Source organism: Dendropsophus ebraccatus, chromosome 5 (genome assembly GCF_027789765.1).
Source record: "Dendropsophus ebraccatus isolate aDenEbr1 chromosome 5, aDenEbr1.pat, whole genome shotgun sequence".
NCBI classification, from domain to species: domain Eukaryota; kingdom Metazoa; phylum Chordata; class Amphibia; order Anura; family Hylidae; genus Dendropsophus; species Dendropsophus ebraccatus.
The window spans coordinates 39,468,256-39,491,090 of record NC_091458.1 but is presented as its reverse complement, the minus strand read 5'-3'; the positions used below and the strand labels follow the sequence as shown (position 1 = coordinate 39,491,090).

Sequence of the window (22,835 nt, the reverse complement as noted above, 5' to 3'; positions counted from 1 at the left end):
ACACAGGGAAGGGGGCTATTCACTAACATAACATACATTACAAAGTTGTATAACTTATGTGTTATTTAGTGAATAATTTTCTAACGCCGCACCACCCCTCTTACGTCCGTTCTTTAGAACGGTTGTCAAAATAATGAACATGCCTATTGTTTCTGGACAATGTTTGCTGAACAACGTCCGTAAACCATAGTTGGGGGAAATTAATTAAGGGTTTTGTGCCTATTTTAAAGTGAATAAATAAATCGTTCTATTTATGAACCAGTATTTGACAGGCAATTTTTTTTTAAAGGCGACTTTTTTCAATCTGCCTGTTTTGAGTATTCACCAAACTGGTCACTACCAGTTAAATATATGCTTGTGCAATTTTTACATTTTTGCAACTTTTTCAGCGACTTTTTACTTAGATGCATTCACTATGGCAGCGCTACATTTTAATACATCAGTAACAAGATATTGGAAGAAAATATCCACCAATTAAAAGAGTCACACACATTAGACTCCTTAGTAAAAGTCCCTCAATGTTCCTGCAGCCGATACAGCAGTGCAGCTGGCAGTGTACCTAGCAACGGAAGGTGTTAAACCTTGTCTGAACATAGCCTTAAACTGTTTATACAAGTAAAATAGGAGACCATGCCAATTTTAGCAAGATCACTTTTTCTGAATATGTGAATGCCAATAATTTTAACTTTTATCTATTACCATTACGTCAGTGGCCAATTTTAGTGAGAGGACATCATAAAGATTGTAGCATAATAATAGTAAGGTTGATGATAAATAATTACATGAAATAATTGCTGAATCAAGGGTGCATAATGGATCTTCATTTCCAATGCTGCTTGGACTATTGTAGAAGAAAGAGCCAAATTAGATGAAAGCTCAAAGGTAAAAATCAGGAAAGCCCATGCTGGTGTTAAAGGGGTATGTCGAATTGTAATTTCTATTTAAAAACTACTAGATAGTTTATACCAGGACGGTGACTGTAATAAAAAAAGGTAGAGTTTTTTCCCCAGGCAACCACCTATAGGCCATGTTCACACTCTGTTAAATAACGTCCGCCATTTAAATTTAAAATAACAAAGGCCGTTGGTTCACACATTGTTGTTTGCTGTTGTTGCCGTTTGGTACTCAAAACAACGGCCCTTACTTTGAGTATAAGAAAACGGCCGTACAAAATTGTTGTGTGAACATAGCCTTGCAGTGCATCAATGTGGGCACTGACTGGCAGTATAGTAAGAGCTGCTTCCCACTACACTGGTATGCTGGTAGCACATCTTTGTTCTCCTTCACCCCCCACCCTTCGAGGAAGAGCGGGCCACAGTGTCCTCTACAGTTGGAACAATTATTGTATTTTTGAACTTAAAGACGCACCAAACTATAAGATCCAGCCCTGGTTTAGACAACTGGAAAAAGGAAAACAATATTTCAAATCAATTAGTCTTCCTTGGAGTTCTAAGAAAGGTCTGTTAGGTTAGTGTCATTGTTTTCTACCCACTGAAACAAGCAGCAATGCTTCATTTAGTTAGTGCATGATGTTTCGCTATCCAAGTTAGGCTGGAGTCACATATAAATATAAGGGCTTTTCTCTATTATGGCGTAAGGACCCTATCCTAACGCTGGGAACACAGCCTCTTAGCACTTTGTGATCGCCCTTCTCTTCTGCACTAGCAGCAAAGGCTAGCATATGAGCATGTGGACTACAGTCTGGACCTAGACTTGCAAGTCCAAGTACTGTCAGCAGTTCACAACTGTGTGCCCTAGCCAAAGCCAGTAGACTAGTGCAGGAGGGAAGAGCACACTTTATTTACAAATGTTTGTGTTTGTTTGTTTTTTGGGTTTTTTTTTTACATGCTGGTATCCTGAGAATTATGTCAGATTTGGTGTACTAGGTAATGACTAACATATATATAAAACATATATAAACAACATATATGAAAAGGTCAAGAAGGGATATAGAGGTCTTTCTTTTTTAATAAAAAAAATTTATATATATGTTACTTTACAGTTTGACTTTGTGTTAGCCCACAAAACAGGCTAACACTAATCTTCACATTATTACCCTAGTATCCTTTGCCACAGGGGTACTACAAAGAGTAATATTAGTTCTGTAGTGTAAAAAAAAATGGTGCTCAAGGTCTGGGGTGGTAGCAGACTAGTATTATTAGGCTGGGAAGGGCTAACATCAATGGCTCTTCCCACACTGGTATTACTAGGCTGCTGCTGTTTGTTTTTCTGGCTGGTTATGGAAAAGAGTTATGTCCTCTCTCTGTTCCATAAACAGCCAGGTATTTTTTGTGTTTTGTTTTTGCAATTATAGTAATATAATTTATTGCAAATTTGAAAAAAAAAATAAAATAAAGACCACATAATGTGCAACTACAGCCTAAAGTTTTATTTTAGAGAAAAGGAAAAATATATTTTTCTGGTCTTTTTTTTTTTTCAGGTAAGTCTACAGGCTTTGCTTTTATATCATGTTATACACAGCTTTTTTGTTGTCTCCCGCTGAGCTCTTGTTGAATTAGTGTCTTCTGTAGCAGATATTTTGTAGTCTATAAAAATGTACTGAACTTTATCTTGCAGCCATTGATATATGTTTTCTATTTCTGCCCATTGGCTTACTTTCGGTGGAGCTGGAAATGTTTAGTATTCCTGTATGAGCCGAGCGAGCCTGAGGCTTGTTTTATGACACGGCTTGCAGACTCTTTTATGTATGTGCATTTGAAGGTATAAATAACTGTGTTCTACATTTACATCCTCAAATGATTCCAAGCCAAATGTGAAGCGGTATACTAGCCGATGCCATGCTGCACTGCAGATGATTATGTTCTGAATTAATAAAGTGAGTTAACCAGTTCTTGTTTCCCATAGTTCATTGCCCCTTAGGCAAAGCCAGGTACATGGAGCCTGGACAGTGGTCCCTAAAATAGCCAAAGGCACTACTATATTGCAAAGGCAGTTCTAGGGGGAATACCTATGTAAAATTGTATCCAATGGAACATGACACAATACAGAATCAGTGAGAAAAAACTCTATTTCAATTTGGCTTACTGAGGTACACTATGGGCCCACTGATCCGCAGATGCAGCCATTCTGATGCCCATATCTATGGTCCCCACTGACCTACACTTCTCAATACACCCTCTGGGGCAATCACTGGCCACAATGTGACCTGCCCTATCAGCCAGTAATTGACTGAGCAGACATTTCCTTGTACTGCGAAGGGACCAGGAAGCATTGATCAGTGAGGAACCAGTGAATAGACACTGTCATTTATGCAAACTTTGCAAAGCTCAATGGTACAAGTGAATATAAGAAACTTTGTAATATATCTTATCAGACAAAAAAGCTTAATTTTCTTGTCATCAAGCATCTTCCCTCTGCCAATTCCATCTCACTGCTAAAGTAGTGGTGGACGGAATTATAATGGAGCCCTATGGCCTTCGCTGTACGCTGCTGCACGCGTCTGCCCCTTCATTCTAATGATTGGTGGACCCTGGACCCCGACCAATACAAACCTTTCACAGATCGCCGTGGGGTTCAGAGGTCAGACCCCCTGCGACCTTCTACTTTGCCCTATCCTATGGATAGGGGAAAGGTAATTTTCCCAGAATAGCCCTTTAATGCAGAAACAAGGCTTATCTCCCTGTCCTATCTCACGTACCCATGCCAGTCACTACACATTTATTGTCATGATTTTTAATGGTAACTATGCTCCATTTTTTGTCCCTTCCGCTGTGTAATAAAACATGTTTGTAGTACATTATTGTACATGTTGATTCATGTATCCATACAATGGCATATACTATACTTTAGTAGGATAATTGCCGTGAAGCCTACAGTGCGGGTGATCTTTATGTCATGCATGGAACAAGCCCTTGGTTTTCAAAAAACCCTCTCATCGAATCTTTTAGAGTATAATATGTGGAGGTGCTTTACATTGCTTAATATGTGGAGGTACTTTACATTACTTATAATGCAGCCAAAGGACTATACAAGACTATAGAAGAAATGTAGATGATGATGATGATGATGATGATGATTATTATTATTATTATTATTTTCTTGCAATCTATCACATTTATCCTTTTATCTTGACTCATCCAACTGTTATTATGCAGAATTACTGATACTGCTAATGGGTCACGCTGTCTACATGCCTATTATTAACAGAATAAAATGGAGTTGTTACCATTCACTGTACTGCATACATGTTATTTCTATGCAGTTGCTTGACAACAGAGTACATCATAACTGTGATCACCTAGGAGAGCTGAACTCACCGGTGCACTCCAATTATATATACATCCATCTGTACGCATGGCCCTTCATAGATGGTAGCTATATCCTGGATTAGTCAGATGAAGAGAACCACAAAGCCTTTGTTTGTTCTGCATGTTATGTAGTAATGAGGTTCCAGATGTGACAGCAGTCTTGTGTCATGCAATGATCTACTGCTATATACGCTGCTGTAATATTTGGTTTTACAGGTGACAGTCAGTGGCCGCACCTCTTTAGACACAATCTCTCAGGTCAGAAATCATATTCATTTTAATGGAGAAAGCTACAAAGTCAAAAGCTTCATGTTTAGAAACTATTTATTTTAAAAAAAAAATAATGACATCACAGTATGGAAAACATGGAGTTTTGGTCTGCAGCTTGTATTGTGGATTACATACACAGTTCTCACAGGTTTGTATGTGATTAATGGGCAAAGTTCATAGGAACAACCTTTTTTCAAAAAAATTTTTTTTTCAATTTTAGGGAGAGAGATGAGTAAGGAAAGGAGGGCAAGTATTGGCTGGGATGCCATGTAGGAAGAATGCTTAGGGGTAAGGCTACATAGCAATTTTAGGGCCATTGATTTCAGATGGGCTTTTTACACTGTCCGTATATTTACAGATCCATAAAAATTACTGACATGCTCTAGTACTGACCATAATCGCAGTACAGATTCTCCCATAGACGTCAATGGGAGTATTCACAATTTTTGCGGAAGTAACGTCTGCAAATCTGCAACAAATCTAGGTGAATAATTGTTTTAAACCATTCCCACTTATTTAAAGGGGTACGTACTCCTGTGAAAATCTTTTTCTTTCAATTCAACTGGTGTCAGAAAGTTTTATAGATTTTTATTTACTTCTATTTAAAATCTATCTCCAGTCTTCCAGTACTTATCAGTATGTCCTGCAGGAAGTGGTGTATTCTTTCCTGTCTGACACAGAAGAGGTTTTCTATGGGAATTTGCTGCTGCACTGGAAGTTCCTGACATGGACAGAGGCTGCAACAGAGAATTGTGTCAGACTGGAGAGAATACACCACTTCCTGCAGGGCATACAGCTGCTGATAAGTACTGGAAGACTGAAGATTTTTTAAGTAGAAGTAAATTACAAATGTATATAACTTTCTGACACCAGCTAATTTAGGGGGGTGGATTAAACTATTACCTTCCCCTTTTTTGCTGAACCGTAAAAAAAATACAGATTGCAGGTATTTTTTTCCCCAGATCACGGACAAAGATTGCAGACATCATATACGGTCCTGAAGAACTACTGAACGTGTGAATGTAGCCTAAATGATTGACACTGTGGTTGTGTAGCGACATGCAACATAGCGTGACCACAGCACAGTTGCCCAAAGTTTAGATTTTTGGTTAAAGGTTTCAAGTCTCAGGTGCAACTTTCCTAGCATTGACCTCAAGGCAAGTCATAAGCAACTATAACCTGTTTCTGATTGTTCTGCAATTTGTCTATTGTCAGCTGCACAGGGGCCCAGAGATGGGACAGGGCCCACTCAGCCAGAGTTTTATTTTCTTTCTATAGAACCATTTGGGCCACAAAGATGTGCCTAACACCATACAGGGGGCACAGAGGGGACGTAAATACTGTATGAAGGGACAGAAAAGGTTTGTATACTATAATGGGATACATATGGGGCCAAACGCTATAGGGGAACCATAGAGGGTGCTGTATACTATATGGAAGCACAAAGGGGGCCTATGGAAGCACAAAGGGGGCCTATGGAAGCACAAAGGGGGCCTAAAAAAACATAGGGGCAGAGAAAAGACCTAACTATATATGGGGGCACAGAGAGTGCCTAACAACTTCCTTTTGCTCATCCCTCTGGAAAAAATGGAAAAAAAATCCAGCACAACTGACTCTTCTCTCCACCACCATCACCTGTCAATGGAGAGTTAGGAGGCCACCATATTGCTTATGCAGTAGGCAGAATAAACTAGTGGTGGCAAATTCGGCTGACTTTAGTTTAAGATGTATGGGCACTAGAGATGAGCGAACCTTGAGCATGCTCGAGTCCATCCGAACCCGAACTTTCGGCATTTGATTAGCGGTGGCTGCTGAAGTTGGATAAAGCCCTAAGACTATGTGGAAATCATGGATATAGTCATTGGCTGTGTCCATGTTTTCCAGACAACCTTAGAGCTTTATCCAAGTTCAGCAGCCCCCGCTAATCAAATACCGAACGCTCGGGTTCGGATCGACTCAAACCCGAACCCGGTTCACTCATCTCTAATGGGCACCTTTGTATTTGTAAGAGAAGAGCTTCCTTGTCCCTCTTACCAATGACTGTTTATTTGCTTTTAATATATATTTTAGAAGTTGTCAACCACTACTAAGACGTGGGAGGACAATGTTCCCCCCATAAACACATTGGGCTATATCCATTCATCCACTGTATTCTTTGATAGCTGCTATTAGCTAAACAGCACATAATAGTTTGCTGACAGATCTGCTCTAGGGAGGTTATCGACTATGGAAATTGTCAGGCACAGATTGTATTAGCGGCCCCGTTCTCCAGGTTTTTTCTTAGATACATATACAGTGAGAGCAGAGAAATGTTTGCATTTTCTAGAAAGAATAACTGATAATTGACATGGGTACATAGGAGAAATAATCAGCTCATGTATATTCTCATTAATCCACTAATAGCAATCTATCAACTTTGGCACTCTGGCTATTGTTTTAATGAATTGTTTAAATAAACTTGGAACTTTTATATGAGCTGAAGGAATCAAGCTTCTTCATTTGTCATTGACACCCCGGAATCCAGGGGCTCCACCTTTGTGCTCTATAAACCTATGTGATGTAAGGAAGCATGAACCTATAACACTGGGAGCTGACCATCTTTATTTGTTCCTGTCTGGCACTGTATTGTTTGTAGATGCATTTAGCTTGTATACATTCATATAGTATTTAGAGCTAAAGTATTTAGAATTCATGATGACACAGTCTGTACAGACAGACTGCAACAGGGGCTAGTGTTAGTAGTAAAAGTGCACAGTGTAGCTAAATGTAAAAACGGTTAAAGGTGTCAAGTTATATAGATTTATAAATTATAATAATATTTATTTGTATAGCGCCAACAGATTCCACAGCGCTTCTATTTAAAAATCTCAAGTCTTCCAGTACTTATCAGCTACTGTATGTCATGCAGTAAGTGTTGTTTTCTTTTCAGTCCGTCACAGTGCTCTCTGCTGCCACCTCTGTCTGTGACAGGAACTGTCCAGAGCATGGGGATTTATCTGCAGCTCTGAGCATGATATAGAGCTGACATATTCCATTTAAAGTGGGTAACTGAGCTAAAGAGAAGTATTAACTTATTTAGAGCAAAATAAATAAAACAAAATGGCAGTAGAAAAATGAACATGAAAATTGGGAAATGGTCTATGTTGCTTAATGGAACTACCCTTATTATAGATCAAATTTTGAAAAGAGCATTATAAAGAATAAAAGCTTTTCTGTGATTGGTCAGTATTGTGATTCAACTTTTATGAATCTAATTTTTGGCCTCGGTCATGTAATGAGGACCTATGGGTATGTTAGAAATAGTCTTGCCTAGCTTTATTGGCTCTTGGATGCATATACCACTTGGCATGCTATGTTGAGCATATTTAAAGTACCATGTACCCTCTATTTGCTAATTTCCTGGCAATCAGGAGAAGGGGTTTATTGGCCAACCTTTTAATAAAGATTGCACTCACCTCAATAGGCAGCACCTGTGCCTGGTAACACAACCATTGAATTGTATATATCCATGCAAATGTACAAGGAGGGAGGTTGTTCCAGAGTAGAGATAAGTGCAACTGGAGCTTGCTCAAGTCTGATCGTTCAGCATTTGAACACCCTTGTCTGAAGAAGTTGGATGCAGCCCTAGGGAGTCCTGGAAACATGGATACAGCCTATGGCTGCACTCAACTTCTTCAGTCACCTTTACCTCCCAAGTGTCCCTCTGTCCCTCTTTGCCCCTTACATGGCCCCCTTTTTTTTTACCTAGAAATGAGATTGGCATTAATAAACTTTCTATGTTGCTCTAGGAAGTGTCTGGTTTCTTACTTAATAGACACAAACTTGCATATTATTCCATGTGGTACAAGTTGGATCCTAAAAATTGTTATATTCAGATGAATCATGTGACATTATGGGCCCTTTCACACATCATTTCACACATGCAGACTAAGGGTGGTATTACACGGGCCAATGGGGGCCCGATAATACCTGTAAACGAGCAGCGATCTGCTAGATCGTTGCTCGTTTACTTGGCCTATTACATGGCCCGATAATCGTTAAACAAGGGCTGCAGGGACATCGTTACCGATGTCCTTGCAGCCTTTGTTTAAACTGTATACATACCTAATCCATGGTCCAGGGTTCCTCTTCTTCTTAACTTCTCCCCGGGTCCGCGCACTTCAGCTTCACAGCGGCTTGTCTCTGCTGACAGGCCGCTCGGCCAATCACTGGCTGCGGCGGTTCCGGCCTGTGATTGGCCGAGAGGCCTATCAGCTGACACAGGCCGCTGAGAAGCCGTAGCGCACGGGACCCGGTAAGAAGCTCTGAGGAAGAGGAACCCTGGACCATGGATTAGGTATGTATTCTTCTTTGCTAATCGTCAGCGTCGGCCGCGCACCGCTATTACACGTAGCGGTGCACGGTCAGCGTCCGACGATTATAGGTCTGAACTTATATTAACGATCAGCCGATGACAACGATCATCGGCTGATCGTTGTCTTTAGTACACGGAACGATAATCGGCCGAATCGGGCCGATTATCGTTCCGTGTAATAGTACCCTAATTGAGTTCTAGGGCTCCATACACACAGCTGTAGATCTTACGGATCCATTTTGGGAACATGATTCCTGACACAAAAAAATGATTAAGCCATTGGGCATCCATGTCACTTACCTGACAGTGGGTCCCTGCAAATGCACACAACAAGTTGGGAGGTATGGTCACCGGTATTTAAATTGGACTCGATTGGATGCTCAAATTGCGCTCATCTCTATTCTGGACACCTTAGAGAATAAACCCTCAGATCTTCTATGGATGTCACTGCTCAGGTCCTTTTGTCTATTTATGTAATCCCAGACAGACTGGATGATGTAGAGATTCGGGCTTTGTGGGGCCATATCATCACCTCTGGGATTCCTTGTTTTCTCTACAATGAAGAATAAAAATTAAAAAGCAATTTTTCACAGTTTTTTTCTTTTGCACAGTACTGTAGTTGTAAATTTTTACAACACCATAAAGTGAGAACCATCTTTGTCGCGTAGCCTTTTGTGATCAGTAATGATCTGCTCTTTTCCTTTCTCAGTACTATTCGGTAGAAATCATATATGAATATACCCTCGGCATGTGAGCCATTACAATATTGAGTATATTTAAATGACTCTATTTGACCAAGCTCAGCTTCAAATATTCCAGTACTCCTAACATTGGCTCTATGAGAAGATTTGCTTAACGGGAGCGAGGCGGATTATTTTATCACATTTATTTTACTGAAGCAGAAAGATCTTTTTTTTCATTTCAGGCAGAGATAGCCCTTAATACATGTTCTCTCCGAGATGCAGTGGTTCTTTAAGTTGCGGCAATATGTATGATTTATCAATGGCTTTCATCATTCGGCTCCTCGCTGTTATAATGTGATTCACACACTGGAAATGATGGTGTAAAGGCTCTTACAATACACGGCTCACTGATTTAATGTTACTGCAATTCGGATGTATAATGCCTGGCCGACAGCGTGCTTACCAGACTAAACAAATGTCAGGCATTATTCCTCCATGCATTTGTCATCTCTTTTTTTCTGTCCGATTTTTATATAGCTGCAGTGCTCCAGTGTAATATACTGAAGAGTCTGTTACAGCTCAGCCTACAAAACATTTATTTATTTTTTTAAGAACTGAATTTTTGGGGTTTTATTAACCCCTTAAGGACCGGGCCTAAAATGGCCTTAAAGGGGTTGTCCGGCGATAAAAAATTATTCACAGAATAACACACATTACAAAGTTATACAACTTTGTAATGTATGTTATGTCTGTGAATGGCCCCCTTCCCCGTGTTTCCCCCCACCCACGCTAGACCCGGAAGTGTGGTGCATTATACTCACCGCATCTCGTGTCGTCCACGGTCTCCGATCGTCAGCAGTGACGTCTTCTTCGGGAGGCCAGCGGATCTTCCCGAGTGCCGGCCGCCCTCTGCAGCGTCATCCGAAGCTCAGCCGCGATTGGCTGAGCATAACTGAGCTCAGCCAATCGCGGCTGATGACGCGGCCATGTCATCAGCTGCTCAGCCGCGATTGGCTGAGCACAGTTATGCTCAGCCAATCGCGGCTGAGCTTCGGATGACGCTGCAGAGGGCGGCCGGCACTCGGGAAGATCCGCTGGCCTCCCGAAGAAGACGTCACTGCTGAGGATCGGAGACCGTGGTCGGCACGTGACAGGTAATGTATAGCGCACCACACTTCCGGGTACACGGGTGGGGGTGGTGGGACACGGGGAAGGGGGCCATTCACAGACATAACATACATTACAAAGTTGTATAACTTTGTAATGTGTGTTATTCTGTGAATAATTTTTTATCGCCGGACAACCCCTTTAAGGACCGGAGCAAATTTTATGAATATGACCTGTGTCACTTTATTCATTATTATAACTTCGGGATGCTTTTACCTATCCGGCTGATTCTGAGATTGTTTTCTCGTGACATATTGTACTTCACATTTCTTGTAAATTGGAGTCGATACTTATAACGAATCTTTATAAAAAAACCAAAATAACGTGAAAAATTGTAAAAAAATGCATTTTTCCAACTTTAAACCTTTTCTGCTTATACAGAAAATGGTTATGCCACATAAATTATATATTAAATAGCATTAGCAACATGTCTACTTTATGTTGGCAGCATTTATTAAACTATATGTACACGCAGCGATCGGGGAAACCGCGGGCGTAAATGTACGCCCGTTTGCGTTAAGGCACGGGTTTTGGGGGCGTACACTTACGCCCGCGGTCGTTAAGGGGTTAAAGAGGTACTCCGGAATTTTTTTTTCAAAATCATCTGGTCTCAGAAAGTTATACAGATTTGCAAATGTGTATTTTATCCATGCTGACGTGGTGCTCTCTGCTGCCACCTCTGTCCGTGGCAGGAACTGTCCAGTGCAGAACCAAACACCCTAGAAAATCACTCCTGCTCTGGCAAGGACCTCTCGGAGGCACCAGGACATCAGCCGCTATAACCTCACAGATGATGTCTAGATGGGCAAGATCTGTCAGACATCTTGCGCACAACCTGACTAGAGATGAGCGAACCTCGAGCATGCTCGAGTCCATCCGAACCCAAACTTTCGGCATTTGATTAGCGGTGGCTGCTGAAGTTGGATAAAGCCCTAAGGATATGTAGAAAACATGGATATAGTCATTGGCTGTATCCATGTTTTCCAGACAACCTTAGAGCTTTATCCAAGTTCAGCAGCCGCCACTAATCAAATTCCGAAAGTTCGGGTTTGGATGGACTTGAACCCGAACCCGGTTCGCTCATCTCTAAACCTGACCTCCTGCAGGATTTGTGCGATGGCGTACAGCCCTCCACGTCCATACAATGTGCACCTGTTCTACAGTTAAAGTTCAAGTTTCCCACCAAGCTTGTGCACCACTATAAGTGACTGACTGTAACCTCTAGGAATAGACCTAGATGTTTGCACAGCAACTGTCTGCGACATTTATGCATGTTATTGTTGCCAAGCAGGGAGGATGTCAAGGTTTTACTACACACAAAAGTGAAACTTTAGGTCTAAGCACAGGGCCTCCCCTCACCATTCAGAAAACTAATCTCTCTGTTATTTCCTTAAGACACCAGGGCCTAGCTACAACTTCTGTGTTTGCACCCCCATAACTATACTCTAGTCAGAACTAGTGTTTTTTTTTTTAGAGAATATAGGCTACGTTTAATGACCTCTGTATCCTGCTAATGGCAGAGACTCTGCATTTGATTACTGGTGACTAAAGAACTTGGAAGCAGCCCTAGGGAGTCCTGGAAAATATGGATACAGCCAGTGTCGGACTGGGATATCTGGGGCCCATCAGAGGAAATGATCCTAGGGACCCACCAATGCAGAACCAGTAAGAAACAACATGTCAGTCAAGGTTACTGCAGGTTCTAAAGCTGGGGGCCCACCAAAGAATCCTCTGGTGGGCCAGTCCGATATTGGATACACCTACAGAACCAGAAACACAAGCCCAACCTAGTGGATAAAGCTAACCATCGGTGAGACCCCTAGGTAAACCTAGAACATTGCAGCAGAGTTAACTGTTCTTTTCTAACTGCTGTCCTGATTCCTGTCTCAGTTTTCAGAAGGATTGAAGAAAAGATAGTCGCCCAGTGTAGATAGATAGTTGAACCCTCATTTACAGTACCCTCACTGCAAGTTTCATTAGCTTAACATGACTAGGTTGGAGGATACTTGAATAAAGCAGATAGGATAGTCTCTAGATAAGGTCCCCACAGATGGACCCTGGCCTCCAGGCCAGGCCGTGGAAAGTCTCTTTAGCAGGGACAACACTTTTACTCCTTCTCTTACTCTGACTAGACTGAACACCCCAATCTGCTCTCTCAGCATAATACTCTTCAGGGAGCTATCTGATTGGGCAGCAACACAACAGGAGACATACTACTCTAGCTTGTGATAGGCTAGGAAGATAAAGGCGGAACATCTGTGGGGCATCCAGCTCAGGGATTGGCTCTCAGTCAGTTTACCAGAAAAGTGGCATACAGAGGAAATACATGAGATCAGTGACAAATAATAACCTTCCTTCAGCTGTGCCAAGTAGTACATAAAACATGTGGGACATCTAGTGGTGGGAGAGCAGAATACTACCTTAATCCCAGAGCATACATACAAACCTACACATGCTAGACGCAGTAATGGCACACCCAACTTTAAGAGACTGCATCACTATTGAGTAGTTTATAAATCATTTGAGACATCTAGTGGTGAAAGAGCAGAATACTGCCTTTTTCCCAGAGCATACACACAGACCTACACGTGCTATACACAGCAATGGCACACCCAACTTTGGGAGACTGCATCACTATTGTGTGAAATTCTTTGAAATAATATTGACAAGCATGTGTGCTAGAATACTCCTTTTCTGTAGGTATACCCAAACCCTCACTATGGAGCTGTATCAAAATAGCATTCAATCCAAGCAATCCAGCAGGTCCGCTAATCATGATGTAACAGGGAAAATGTATTGTTTATGATATTTCGAAGCATGTGGGAGAAATCATAAATTTAACATCTGCCATCGGTGTTTGCTTTACAAGCTGTCATAAAGTCATGCATTAGCTAGGAACACTGCCTCTATAAAGAGGTGGGGGAGGCATATAGCTTGTGGACACAACGGATTCCTGGCTTTTGTTGCTTACTTTTACAACCTGTCTGCCGCAGATTTTCAGTAATTAACCTACTAAACACTTCAGCCGCCCCTCATATATTCTACAACAAAGCCAAAGCCTGAAATTAGCTACTGATGTCTGATATAAAAAGGGAATCTGTCAGCAGCTTCATGCTGAGCTACCCACAGGCAGGATAAAATAGCGACAGGCTTCCTCATTACAACAAACTGTATTTCACTCTGAAATGCTGCAGTGTTTAAGAGAAGTCCTAATCTTGAAAAGAGTCGGCAACGGGTAGAAATGTCTGATATCCAGCTATCCTGCTTCTCACTGACTGCCTTGGCTTTATCAACATGTCTTTCTGTATTTGCTTATATTGGTCACACTGTTTCATAATAAGAACTATATATATATATATATATATATATATATATATTTACAGTAGTACCTTGTTTAAGAGTAACTTGAATTGAGAGCGTTTTGTAAGAAGAGCTCACAGTTTTTCAAAATTGTAACTTGGTTTAAGAGCATTGCTTTGGTTTAAGAGCTCCCTGTACTGGGTGGGAGCGCGAGTGGAGGAGGGGCATGGCCTGCATAGCCGGGTCTACAGCCCTGTGCTCTGACCCAGGAAGTCTCCCTCACCTTCCAAATCATAGCAGATCCACTTCAGGCTGGGGCTTACATCAGGGGACAGGACTGTGGAGGTAATCTCTCCATAGCTGTAACCCCTCTCTCCCCAGACAGAGTGCTGCATTATGTGCCCCCATCTGTCCTGCTCATTCCTTCATACTCCCTGCAGTCTCTGTCAGCCCCTATATTTCCCATCCTCTCCATTACTGTACAGTAACTTATAATATCATATATTCTGCTGTTTCTGAATGTTTGTTTCATTTGTTTTAAATGTTTTCAGAATAAAAAAATCATTATTTTGGGGGTGTGGGACCATTTATCTGCATTTCAGTAATTTCTTATGGGAAAATTTGCTTTGGTTTAAGAGTCATTTGGATTACTAGCACAGTCCCGGAACGAATTATGCTCGTAATCCAAGGCACCACTTTATATGGTTTAGCAGCCTCTGAAATATTTTTAAACCAAGTCAGGGTAAAAAAAAAAAAAAAACTCACCTGCCCCGTTTCCCCACTAGTGCTGTTCCTACCCACCACTTACTGTTGCTTCTTATAACACTGAGTGGTCAGTGATTGGCTGAGCAGCCAGTTTCTAGGTCTCAGTGTCATATATGTATATATGTCCTATAACATTTACTGAACTTCACTTAGAGGTAGCTGCACTTTTTATACGAATACTCTTGAGATTTTTTTTCCTGACATGTCAATTTTTATGAGCGGAGAGGCACGGAGATCAGAGGCACGCGAGCCCTCCCATAGACTGCCTTTATGACACAGAGTCTGGCAGGATTCCGCAACGAAACTCTCTGCCTCTTTTACTCAGTGTGAACTGGCCCTTACAATATTAAAGTGTCACTGTCATTAAATTTTTTTGCATAAATCAATAGTCCAGGCGATTTTAAGAAACTTTGCAATTGGGTTTATTAGCCGAAAAAAGCATTTTTATAATGAAAAAGCAGCTTAAAGCTCTCCCCCCCCCCGGTCTTCATTGTTCTCTATAGAGAGGGGAGAGATGAGGCACCAAAACAGGACAACAAAGAGTTGATTTACAGCTACATCACTGGCTATCTCCTCTGACATCAGCACTGACCTCTATGACCTCTGAATAGGGGCTTTCAGTGGCTCCCTGTGGTGTAATTCTTTGTTCTCTGCTGCCGACTAATCTCCCCCCTCCCCTCTCCATAGCACAGACAGGACCTGAACAGTCGAGATTTCCTGATTCTGAGCAGTTGATGACAAAAAGGAGAGGAGGGGGGGACCTGGGAAAAGTCTATTTAAATACAGATAATGGCATATTTGTCTAATAACCCCAATTACAAAGTTTCTTAAAATCGCCTGGACTATTGATTTCTGCAAAACAAATTTTTTTAACGACAGTGACTCTTTAAAGTTATATTACTTTGTAATATAACTTCTTTAAAATAAAGGTAGAATTTTTTATTTAAACATCACATATTAAATGGCAGCACTAAGGGAAGACATGGGCCATGCTGCTGCCACCAACGTTCGTGGCGGGAACGGCAGGGCTGTCCAAGCTTTGCATTTTCTCATCCAGTGCTGCCACACAGTGCTTCTGATACAGTCTTCTCTGCTGGGGGCAAGCTTCCTGTCACAAACTCTAGGGATGTCTACAAATCTGGAACATCTTGGGTATTTTCTTTAACTTATGGCTAGAGATTTGCGAACCCAATCATCTGGCATTTGATAACTGGTGACTGAAGAAATTGGAAGCAGCCAGTCACGGGGTGCACTACGGACATGTGAATGTAATTTTTAACTTGCAACGTCGGCCCCTTTCAGTTAACACTGCTGTCCTTGTAACATTCTGACTCCCAGTCTATCCAGAAGATGGCACAGGGCTTCTGTCACTGTTCACTGTATATAGGTACCAATGCAGTAACTCTGCCTAACAGCTGATTGTTGGTTGTCAGGTGTTGGCACCCCACTAATAAGTCACCAATGGCCTCTCCTGTGGATAGGCTATCAATGTTATAAACCTGAACAACCCTTTAAGCTGCTAGACACCACTCACAAAAAGGTGGCTTGCGGGTGAACATTATGGAAAATGTAAAAAGTTTACACTACAGTGATATTATATCATGAAAGTAAGTAGAAGCAGGAAAGGCGATAACCTTATCTCAATTTATTGAATCAAAAGCCAAGAACAGTTGCAATCTTCATGGACGGCAATGCTCCAGCTCATCAATATCGCATCATTAGGGAACAGATGCTGGAGACAGGTGAACCTCACATGGAGTGGCCTGCACTTTCTCCAGACCTAAATCCCATAGAAAACCTACAGGATCCGCTGAGTTGCCATGTAGAGGCTCATAACTCCGTACTTCAGAACCTCAATGACCTGAGGGCCGCCCTTGAAGAAGAGTGAGATGCCATGCCTCAGCAGACAATAGGGCGACTTTTGAACAGCAGGAGACGTTGTTGTCAAGCTGTAATTGATGCTCAAGGGCACTTGACAAGTTATTGAGACACTGACACTTCTTCTTGAGGTATCTTCCTATTGGTGTTGGCTTTTGTTTCAGAAATTGAGATGAGGAAATCACCTTTGCTGCTTCTACTTAAATGCGCCAGCTTCATATCACTGGAGGGGGAACATTTTAAGTTTTCCATAAATTTCACCCGCAAGCCAAATATGCCTAACCTTGTGTGAGTAGTGTATATCTAGAGAATCTTTAGGCTATGTTCACACTACGTAAATGCCATGGAAATCACGACCGTTGTTACTACTTACGTAGTGCTGCAGCCTGAGGGAATCCCGGCCGGAGTGTATACACATGGTATACACTCCAGCTGGGATCTCTAGCGGCGACGTAGAAAACGGACATGACAGAAAACCCTGTCAGTTCACACAACAGAGCGAGCGGCTCCGACCGCTCGCTCCGTAGTGTGCTGTGGGAAGTTCTGATGCGGGCGCGCACGGATGCGCCCGCATCAGAACTCTACGGCCCAAAAGATCATCTGGCCGGTACTGCAGTACCAGCCGGGATGACCTTTTCAGAGACCGACCGGGTCACGGAATGGCCGGTCTCTTACTAAGTGTGAACATAGCCTCAGACTGTCTGGTGCAAGTTTTTCCTATTAGTTGAATTACTTTTACACTAAAATGTATGCCATTCAACAAGGGGTTGGTATTTTTGAGCGATCCAGGCTTGCAGACATCAGGGTCCAGATACCATGAGGTGGTGAACATTCTGACCTTGACCCCCGCATCTGCTCTGTCACTCAATGATACTTTTTTTCAGAAGAGTAGGAGCAGATCTCACATGTTCAAGCATATCCCAAACATGTTCATTGGGGTCCCAGTTCGGCCTGGGTAGTGTGGAGAATTTATTGTAGTGCTTCTTCAACCACTCTGTAGTGATCTGAGCCCGATGACATGAAGCAATTTCCTGTTGAAAGGCGGCACTGTGGTTGGGGGAAGACCCTCTGTAGAACTGCCTGCAGGTGGCCATCTAACTGGTCCCCACAGCATTCATGATGCAATGTTTGTGGTATGATGATGGAATGTGCGGTGGATGTGGACACTTTGGGGGAGACTTATCAAACATGGAGTAAAGTGAAACTGGCTCAGTTGCCCCTAGCAACCAATCAGATTCCACCTTTCATTTTCCAAAGAGTCTGTGAGGAATAGAAAGTGGAATCTGATTGGTTGCTAGGGGCAACTGAGCCAGTTTCACTTTACACCATGTTTAATAAATCTCCCACTTTGTTACCAAACCGGTTTGACTTGGGTCTAAATGCCCTCTAGGTTTTTACCCTTTATCCTGCTCCATAAAGCTAGACTTCTGCTGTTAGAGGACACCACTTGCTCCTCCAGTGTGGTCCTGGTGTGGATAGCAGCTGGTCCTGGGGACCAGACAGTACTGGTGCATGGGGGGACAGGCAGGTGGCAAAGTCTGCAGGTCAGGTTGTCAACAGAAGAATGAGAAGAGTACCAGGAGGAGACAGAGGTATAGTCAAACACAGGTGGTGGGTCAGAGCAGGCGGCTCAGAATACAGGTCAATAATTCATGAGGGGAACAGAAGAGGCTAAACTGCACAAAAGGTAAAGATAAGAAGGTAGGAGTCTGAAATTCAGACATGATTCAGGATTAGATATGAGCGAACCAGGTTCGGGTTCGAGTCGATCCGAACCCGAACGTTCGGTATTTGATTAGCGGGGGCTGCTGAACTTGGATAAAGCTCTAACGTTGTCTGGAAAACATGGATACAGCCAATGACTATATCCATGATTTTCACATAGCCTTAGGGCTTTATCCAACTTCAGCAGCCACCGCTAATCAAATGGCGAACGATCGGGTTCGGATCGACTCGAGCATGCTCCAGGTTCGCTCATCTCTAATCCCTATACATTGCCCATGTTACATATGTATTACTATACATTGCCTTATACTGCCCACGTTACATATGTATTACTATACATTGCCTTATACTGCCCATGTTACATATTTATTACTATACATTGTCATATACTGCCCATGTTACACATACATCCCTATACATTGCCTTATACTGCCCATGTTACGTATGTATTACTATACATTGCCTTATACTGCCCATGTTACATATGTATTACTATACATTGCCTTATACTGCCCATGTTACACATTTATTACTATACATTGCCATATACTGCCCATGTTACACATTTATTACTATACATTGCCTTATACTGCCCACGTTACATATGTATTACTATACATTGCCTTATACTGCCCATGTTACACATACATCGCTATACATTGCCTTATACTGCCCATGTTTTGTATGTATTACTATACATTGCCTTATACTGCCCATGTTACATATGTATTACTATACATTGCCTTATACTGCCCATGTTACACATTTATTACTATACATTGCCTTATACTGCCCATGTTACATATTTATTACTATACATTGCCTTATACTGCCCATGTTACACATTTATTACTATACATTGCCTTATACTGCCCATGTTACACATACATCCCTATACATTGCCTTATACTGCCCATGTTACACATACATCGCTATACATTGCCTTATACTGCCCATGTTACACATTTATTACTATACATTGCCATATACTGCCCATGTTACACATTTATTACTATACATTGCCTTATACTGCCCATGTTACATATGTATTGCTATACATTGCCTTATACTGCCCATGTTACATATGTATTACTATACATTGCCTTATACTGCCCATGTTACATATTTATTACTATACATTGTCATATACTGCCCATGTTACACATACATCCCTATACATTGCCTTATACTGCCCATGTTACGTATGTATTACTATACATTGCCTTATACTGCCCATGTTACACATACATCCCTATACATTGCCTTATACTGCCCATGTTACACATTTATTACTATAAATTGCCTTATACTGCCCATGTTACATATGTATTACTATACATTGCCTTATACTGCCCATGTTACACATTTATTACTATACATTGCCTTATACTGCCCATGTTACACATTTATTACTATACATTGCCATATACTGCCCATGTTACACATTTATTACTATACATTGCCTTATACTGCCCATGTTACACATTTATTACTATACATTGCCTTATACTGCCCATGTTACACATTTATTACTATACATTGCCATATACTGCCCATGTTACATATTTATTACTATACATTGCCTTATACTGCCCATGTTACACATTTATTACTATACATTGTCATATACTGCCCATGTTACACATACATCCCTATACATTGCCTTATACTGCCCATGTTACACATTTATTACTATACATTGCCTTATACTGCCCATGTTACACATACATCCCTATACATTGTCATATACTGCCCATGTTACACATACATCCCTATACATTGCCTTATACTGCCCATGTTACACATACATCCCTATACATTGTCATATACTGCCCATGTTACACATACATCCCTATACATTGCCTTATACTGCCCATGTTACATATTTATTACTATACATTGCCTTATACTGCCCATGTTACACATTTATTACTATACATTGCCTTATACTTCCCATGTTACATATGTATTACTATACATTGCCTTATACTGTCCATGTTACATATTTATTACTATACATTGCCTTATACTGCCCATGTTACACATTTATTACTATACATTGCCTTATACTGCCCATGTTACACATTTATTACTATACATTGCCTTATACTGCCCATGTTACACATTTATTACTATACATTGCCTTATACTGCCCATGTTACACATTTATTACTATACATTGCCATATACTGCCCATGTTACACATACATCCCTATACATTGCCTTATACTGCCCATGTTACATATGTATTACTATACATTGCCTTATACTGCCCATGTTACATATTTATTACTATACATTGCCTTATACTGCCCATGTTACACATTTATTACTATACATTGCCTTATACTTCCCATGTTACACATTTATTACTATACATTGCCTTATACTGCCCATGTTACACATACATCCCTATACATTGTCATATACTGCCCATGTTACACATACATCCCTATACATTGCCTTATACTGCCCATGTTACACATACATCCCTATACATTGCCTTATACTGCCCATGTTACACATACATCCCTATACATTGCCTTATACTGCCCATGTTACATATACATCCCTATACATTGCCTTATACTGTCCATGTTACATATTTATTACTATACATTGCCTTATACTGCCCATGTTACATATTTATTACTATACATTGCCTTATACTGCCCATGTTACACATACATCCCTATACATTGCCTTATACTGCCCATGTTACACATTTATTACTATACATTGCCTTATATTGCTCATACATTACAATATATTGCCTATACACTTGTATACATTATTTCCCCATGTATTATACATACTCCCCTATATTGCCTATGCATTATCACATATGTCCCATACATTACACGTATATTTACTGTACATCGCCCATACATGACTATACATTGCCTTCTATAGAAGTGACATTCTGAGGTTTATAGAGGCAAACAGCGCAGCGTGTCACAAGTCACCCACTGCAGAACTACACTTCCCGGCATCCCCGGCGTCCTTATCTGATGACGTCACTACGCGGCGGCCTTGGATGGAGTAGAATGAGCCGGGCCTTGTGTATAGATGTGGCCGCCGATCCGGGGCCTCTCGCTGGACGCATCGTCTGAGGTAAATCATGTACACACAGTGCGTCTCTAGCCGCTCCCGGTTATTAGAACCCTGTTTGTGGTTGTTACTAAGCTTTCCCAGGCTTGTGAATTATACTGTTGTTGCCCGGCGTGTAAGGGATCGGACAACACTGTTATTGTCGTTGTTTTGCATGGCAATTTCTGATGGAGTGAATATAGGCGATCATCCTGGTTGGCACTAGTGGCCTTTTGGGTGCAGTAACCCCGCACGGCCACTACACAATGTATGGCGCTGTGTGGTGTACAGCTGGTCAGAGGAGTGGACAGACATTGGACTCCATCAATCATACACTGATAAGATAATCAATAATAAAAAGACCTTTGAGATGGGGATAATGAATTCATCTTGGGGTCACAGTCTCTATAGGCTTCTCTCGAATTCTTCGGGGCGCTGTTGTCCATCAAGCAGTAGAGGTGGTCCTGTGAGTAAAGACCCTATTACACAGGGTGATGCTCCATGCACTGTGTGTGGGACCTGCCCGCATAGCCAGGCACTGTTCAGAGGTTCCATAGATAGTGACTGAAGTGGTGGTCAGGCCTGCATGCTGCTGCTTCATTTACTGGGGGGCATTAGACCTCCGTTCTCATGATCGGTGGAGGACCAATGGTTGGACAGTCACAGAGCAGGTAGCTATCATCTATACTGTGCATGGGGTATATTGTTTAAAGTGACTGTACCACCAGGCCCAGGCAGAAGCACTGGAGGCGGCCAACCCACCTTTAGTGGGAAGAAACTCCAGCCCCTCCATGACATGACTCCATTATAATCAGTGGAACCCTATTATAGAGGGGCTGGGGTTTCCTCCCACTAAGGGTGGGTCGGCCCGCCCACCAGTGCTTCAGCCTGGGCCTGGTGGTACAGTCACTTTAAGTGTCAGTGTCATTCAAATTTTTTTTAATTTTTTTTTACAGAAATCAATAGTCCAGGCGATTTTAAGAAACTTTGTAATTGGGTTTATTAGCCAAAAAAAAATGCATTTTTATCATGAAAAAGCATCGTGAAGCTCTCCCCCCTGTCTTCATGGCTTGCTTATGGAGAGGGGAGGGGTGGAGGGAGATGAGGCACCAAAACAGGACAACAAAGAGTTAATGTACAGCTACATCACTGGGCTATCTCCTCTGAATTCAGCACTGACCTCTGAATACCAGCTTTCACACAGGTCCCGCAGTTTAATCCTTTGTTCTGTGCTCTCTGCTGGGGACTAATCTCCCTGCTCCCCCCTCCCCTCTCCATAGGTTTCACAGAGCCCGAGATTCGAGATTTCCTGATAATGAGCAGTGGATGAGAGAA

The 22,835-nt window shown here is 41.7% G+C and overlaps 2 protein-coding genes across 5 annotated transcripts in view; one reads left to right on the top strand and one right to left on the bottom strand.

Moving 5' to 3' along the window:
* Positions 1-22,835, bottom strand: part of PDS5B (PDS5 cohesin associated factor B) — a 108,506-nt gene that overhangs the window by 83,354 nt on the left and 2,317 nt on the right. For all 3 annotated transcript variants that reach the window (XM_069969900.1, XM_069969899.1, XM_069969902.1), the window contains exon 2: positions 9,193-9,445. The gene's annotated coding sequence lies outside the window, so the exon portion shown is untranslated. The remainder of the gene's footprint in view (positions 1-9,192; positions 9,446-22,835) is intronic.
* Positions 18,139-22,835, top strand: part of LOC138792455 (NEDD4-binding protein 2-like 2) — a 33,346-nt gene continuing 28,649 nt past the window's right edge. Inside the window, exons 1-2 of one of the 2 annotated variants that reach the window (XM_069969905.1) lie at positions 18,139-18,372; positions 21,324-21,524. In XM_069969905.1, coding sequence (XP_069826006.1) covers positions 21,480-21,524 — 45 coding nt within the window. In that variant the 5' untranslated portion in view covers positions 18,139-18,372; positions 21,324-21,479. The remainder of the gene's footprint in view (positions 18,373-21,323; positions 21,525-22,835) is intronic. The other variant, XM_069969907.1, reaches the window with a different exon arrangement.